This window comes from Melanerpes formicivorus, unplaced genomic scaffold (genome assembly GCF_026170545.1).
Source record: "Melanerpes formicivorus ecotype bairdi unplaced genomic scaffold, bMelFor1.0.p_v2 SCAF_11, whole genome shotgun sequence".
In the NCBI taxonomy this organism is placed as follows: domain Eukaryota; kingdom Metazoa; phylum Chordata; class Aves; order Piciformes; family Picidae; genus Melanerpes; species Melanerpes formicivorus.
The window spans coordinates 12,240,509-12,246,508 of record NW_027142363.1 but is presented as its reverse complement, the minus strand read 5'-3'; the positions used below and the strand labels follow the sequence as shown (position 1 = coordinate 12,246,508).

Below are 6,000 nucleotides of genomic sequence, written 5' to 3'. Positions count from 1 at the left end.
TTCAACTGCTGATGTGAGTGTTCACCTTATATACAGCTACTGAGGAAAGTTAGGACAGCGGGAAAAGGTTAGACAATGACATTTAATGTTACTCCATTGATAGATTTTTTTCACTTCTTTTTTCTTTAATCCTGCCACAACAATGTGTATTTTCATATACATTATATTTCATAAAATGTATTGATATGGAATTAGGAAAGCATGGGTTTAGTACTATTTACATATTTTCAATTGAAACAGTTTTTCTCAACAACATTGAAAAATAGAAACTTAAAGTTCTCTTAATCGTGTTTCTCAGCCAGTTAGTGGTAAACAAATGCATGCCTAGGAAGTTACACTCCCTCTAAAATGTGGTCAGTTGAAAGTTTCTAACTAAAGTGTGTATTCTCTGTTTTGTTTCAAAAAATACATAAGTATGTCTGTCATTTCTGATACAAAATTCTACACTATCTTCAATAAATAAATAATAAAGCGACTCTGAAAAGTATGAAATGTAAACTTTGTTGTCCCTCCAACATACACTCCCCTCCCCCCCCCCCCCACCTTGCTTGAAACATTACAGTGGTCTCTTTAGGAAATTATAATACACAGACACTTCCCAGCACAGTTTACACTTATTACCATACTGCATCTACCTATCCGTTATGAATATATCCTAATTTCCTAATGGAAATCAATAAGACTTTGCAGTGCTAGAGAACACCACCGACACAGGAAAGGTGAAAACCAGTACTGAAAGGACATGCAAGGAACACCAAAACCTAACAACAGGCTCCACGAGAACGTTCACATGCTAATGCAACAGGCTGACACCTCCCATTCGGAAACAGAGTCCTTACAAAAATACCAGTGTGTGCATGACAGGTCATGAACAAAATTAATCCAAGCAGAACAACAAGGAATTTTACTCCTAGGGGGCCTAATCTCTCTCGAGCACAGACTCGGCAAAGCACTTACGCATGTGCTGAAGGGAAACAAGACGTAAGTGCACGCTTAAAGCTGGGTGCTTTGCCAGACAAGAAAAGCTTGCTGGATATGGGCCTACATGTGTGTATTTGTAGAGTTCAATGGATATACAAGCCCTGGCATGCCCCCAGATGACAAGGCTTTTACTTCGGGGTTACTCACTCTGCACCATCACAAGCACTCTGTTTCTGGTCGCCTCCGCTGAACCTGCGATCACCCCGGCTTGCCACAAGTACCTTTGTGAGCTACAGTGTGCTGCTGCCCTGGATTCAGTAACATGGTGTCAAGCAGAGTTAGGCACAGAACAATTAAATAACTGATCACCACTGATTGCAGAATTTAGCTTTCTGAGCTAGGGCTGTGATTTTCTTCCTTCCTCGCTGCAGGTGACAGATCATCCATCTGTGGTCACACAGCCAATCGGCAGTAGTAATGGGGTATCAAAGTGGTATAACACAATACAGAGCAGGGATCTATGTTTCATCTTTCACTTACTGTTCAAACATCTACAGTCCTATAGAAAATAGCAGCTTCCAAATGTACCAAGTGGGTGGACTCTTCTGGAGAGCAATTCATCTCTGTGCAGAAGGCTTGTATGTAAGTTTATTTTCAGGGGCAATGTGAGACATGAAGTGGTATGCCAATAGAATCTTCTCTGTTTATAGATAATAGACTATTTAATTTTTAAGTCTTTTCAGAACCATCATGAAGATCTTCAAAGATCTTCTTACTGCATAACTGCTCCTTTCATTCACATGACATTTACACACCACTGTGCTGAGCAATAGGCACAGAATTCCTCAAGGGGGAAAACCCTGCAGAAAGCCTCCAAAATGCACCAACATTGCCTACTTCATGTCATTTAAAGAGTAGGGTAACTGGAGCAACCACAGCAACCTATGTGGTTTGCCAGCCTTGCAGACTGGAGCACAACAACCAACCAGGTTATGTCATAAACCCAGGAAACTGAAGTCAAGTTCCACATAGAGAAATTGAGGGAAATCTCCTCACTAAATTGGGATTCATTTTTCAGTGAGAATTATCAAGGCACAAAGATGCTCCTGTTTGCTTTGATAACCCTCTTACGTGTGAAGGGCAAGCAGTAGTTTCATACCACACCAGCAAGGATCTTTGTGACAGCTTCTGCAGACACCTATTGCAGTGAACTCAGACTGAAATGAAACGTTGGTCCCTTTCCTTCTAAGGCTCATCGAACAACTGCAGGTCTAGTCGGACGACTATCTCTCCTGTTGGAACTTCATGCAGAAGGAGACACTTTGTAACTGGTCCCTTTGAACCCTGATCCTTCTTAATGTCTGCCACACGGATCTCTGTTCTGCCCAAAAAGTCTGAAATACAAAAAGATAGCATGCTCAGAAATGACACAACTGTTTAGCATTGCAATAAAACTCTGATCTGCAGAAGAATCTAAGCTTCCATCCACGCACCACACAAAGGAGAAAACAAGCCCTCAGTCCAACTGCATTTTTGCAGTGGAAGGACAAAGGCTGCCAGGCTGCACAGAACACACTAGACAGCAGCAGCATTAGAAGTAAATGGTCACAAAAGCAGAAAAATCCACTGAGTGATTCACAGCTGCCTTGCTTCAGTAGCTTATTTATCCTATGATACATCAGAAAAAAGGCCAAAGGCTGCCGCACAGTCCAAACAGTGTGAAGCCCTCTGGAGATGACAGAGCCAGGTAGTGTATCACACTAACGGTAAGGTCAATGAGCTGTTGTGGGTTTAAGACTGGGTGTCTTAACCACAGAGAAAAGGTCCTCCAGAAGTACCAGAGAAGTCCAAGGAGGTGCACACGGGAAAGTGTAATCTTTGTTATCTGATTCCCATCATCCTATACCCCCCTATATAAATGGATATTACTGTCTGTTCTTCTCCTTTTCTCCCACTCTCTGCTCCCAGCACGTTGGCTGTTATCTCTTGTTTGGTATTCCAGGGGAGATTTGTAGCCTTCAGCAGGCCTGGCCATGCAGCAAATTTTGTGCTATGCAATTTTGGCCTAGGTTGGGGGAAAGGGAGGCACAGGGCGGGACACTGAGATCTGGTTTTTGACTTGGTTGTGGGGAAGGTTTTGGAAGGTTTGGGCCTAGTGAGGTGTTGGTAAAGCCCAGGTGGAGAACTGGGTCGAGGCTGCATATAAATTTGTGTATTTTGTATTTCTGCAAATACTTGTGAATAGTATTTCCATTTAAATTTCCGGTTCTGTGGGAGCATTTTCATTTTACTCCTTTGGGAAAGCAAAATATTTCTGTCTGCTCAAACCAAGACATAAGCCAGCTGGCACTGGCCACATGAATGGCAGTCCTAATCAAAGGCTTCCTGAGTGACTGACTCCAAAATGCACTCTGAAGTGCTCCATACTTTTACCTCAGGTTGTGAAATTAGAGTGAGTTAGGCATCCTGGGGTCATTCCTGCAACTGTTATTTTATGTTCCAGGAACTTGAAGACACTTCTCTTCCTCCTGCATTAATCTATCCTTTTGTAAACAGCACTCAGTTTTTGAAAGACTTAGCAGAACTGCAAACCTACACTTTAGTTGCTGTCAAGTTGCAGAAGAAAGGAACCCCCCAAAAAAACAGAGAACTTGATTTTCTTAATTCTGTGATCGTCCTCAGCAAGCATGCACCTCTTCAAAGAGGGAGATTTGAAAATACCCTTGGAAGGGTGGCAGCTTGCTACTTACCATCTGGGGAGAATTGGTCCCTCTCGAACACTGTAATGCAAAGCACGTCCTGCTCGAGGTCTTTGATAAAAAACTGGCAGTTAGAGTTCCACTTCGGGTTGAGAGTGTCCTGTATTGTCTTGGTAATGTGGCACTGAGAGCCCATTGTCACCTCACAGTATGGGTTACTCTTTCCTGCGAAGATGAAAACAGAAAAGAGTGTGATCTTCATCCTAAATAACCTTCTACTCCTACAGCCAACCCACAGGGGAAAAACTACGGCCTCACTGCCATTATAATGAACGGGGACACAGTTCTGCAAGGTGCAAAAGGTGCAAAGTGCACCTTTCAGACTTCGTTTCAGGACTTTGTGGCTTTTGATCTCTTATCACAAGGCTTAGATGGTGGAAACTAAGTTTGTCCAGAACAAACGCTTAATGCAGGACAGCTGCATGACTATTACTCAACTGCACACAATCACTTCTGCCTAGTTTAAGTTCATTAAAACTGCTTCATTAACAAAAACGTGATTTAGACAAAACCTCCTTCAAGGGTGGTCTGACAAACAGGAATGTCTTCTTCTTCATACAGCATACTATGAAAAACCCAAGGCACTTACCATGGGACCTGCAAGGTTTTAGTTCAATGCCTTCAACAATATTCACCATCAATCTCCCAATGCCTGTTGCTCTTTGTGAGCGAACTGTGGTGAAACAGAGGAGAGAGAAGAGTCATTAGGAACTTTCCTGCCCTTGGAGTTTTACACACTTTACACAAAAGATGAGAACCTTGCATCCCATGCTGTACCTAAGTAGGCCTTTTCCCTCTTCTTCTTTTCAGTCTCTATGTAAAGTTCTGAAGCAGCTTTGATCTTCTGAACCCAGGCAGTCCTTCAGAAGGAAAGGAGAAAAAAAAGTTGCAAAATACCAGTTCCATTTCTCCTTCCTAAAGTACAGCAGATGGAAGTACAGATCCTTCCCAGTCCAGGATCTGAGTCCATCAAAGGCTCTGCTTCACTAGAAGAAATCTGACTGGGATTTATAGCACCTGCAACAATTTGACTACACCAAGCTGTCTGATCCCACCACACAAAGAAAGCTCAAGAGAATCACAGGCAGAAGGGACTTGGTGAGAAAGCAAAAGGTATAGATAGCATGTTTGCTTTCTCCCAGCCCTTTGCTTTATTGTAATAAATTAATTTCTTGTAGCTGGTAGATACATAGGTGGCCACTTTTTGTGACCCCAAGGTTTCATACCAAAGTCCTTCTGAGCTCTGAGATTCATGAAGCATAGCTCAGGGACTACACAGATGATGAATGATCAAAGCTCCCCATGGGCCCTTCTGAGAAATCATTTCACACTTAAGAGACTGAGCAGAAAGATTAACAGAGTGTGGAAGAAGGGGTAGCAAGTGATCTCAAGGATTTCAAAAGCATTGCTGTGATATACAAGGGAGCCTGAGACCTGAGTCAAGGCAAAATGAAAGAATCAATAAATTGTGGACTAATTTCTGACCCCAAATGAAGAGCTGCTGCTCTCCAGGGAATTGTAGCTACTTACACTGGCCTGGGTTTGGGTCTGTACTCTGCACAGAGAGCTGTTCAAGAAAACAAAAAACTTAAGGACAATTCTGTCTTTCAGCTGAGGCCTAAATGGTAAATAGCAGCTTCAGAAGTATACCAAGCCTCTGAACACAAAGCTCATTTGCGATTAAATGGGCAAAGCAATCACTCATTGATGCTAATGTCTTGTTTCTGTTGCTCTTAGTTATAAGCAAGTGAATGATGAAAACCTGGAGAGATCTCGCTTAAAATGCTGCATTTATTTAGTAAGCAATTCTGGCCTAAGAGAAAGTCAAAGGCTGTCTCCCACATAAGTAAAGGCATTTGACTAAAGTGCCCAAATTTGGATAGCAGTGCCTGCGGGCTCTCCCTGCAGTGAATGAAGGGAGGCAGGCAACTTCAGAAGGCATTCAGTATGTGAACATCTAGCTCGTTCCACTGATGGTTCAGCACAGCATGCCTGCGCATACCACAGAAGTTCCTCCAGCTAGGTGGGATAAATGTGGTACAGAGATTAGACATTTATGACTACAGCTGGGAAAGCTCTCATGCAGAAAAGATGATTATTGCTGATTTGTGTCCTAAGTTGAAAGGGCTGTGTCAATTTTCATCATCTGACCATGATACTTATTCATTCTGTGGCACAGAGGGACAGAGAGCAGCCCAAATGGGATCCATAAAAAGTATGATCGTTTGTAAGAAAAATGACGTGTATAAATAATAAGGAATAATGCTGTCTGGCAGGCAAAATGTTGCAGCAAAGATGTTTTATACATTTTTATGCATCA

General features: G+C 42.5%; 1 protein-coding gene across 3 annotated transcripts in view; it reads right to left on the bottom strand.

The window, feature by feature from the left end:
• Positions 1–527: 527 nt before the first annotated feature.
• Positions 528–6,000, bottom strand: part of ITSN1 (intersectin 1) — a 134,483-nt gene continuing 129,010 nt past the window's right edge. For all 3 annotated transcript variants that reach the window (XM_068144553.1, XM_068144554.1, XM_068144555.1), the window contains 4 exons: positions 4,458–4,540; positions 4,270–4,353; positions 3,672–3,845; positions 528–2,315 (listed from right to left, as the gene is read on the bottom strand). In XM_068144553.1, coding sequence (XP_068000654.1) covers positions 2,167–2,315; positions 3,672–3,845; positions 4,270–4,353; positions 4,458–4,540 — 490 coding nt within the window. In that variant the 3' untranslated portion in view covers positions 528–2,166. The remainder of the gene's footprint in view (positions 2,316–3,671; positions 3,846–4,269; positions 4,354–4,457; positions 4,541–6,000) is intronic.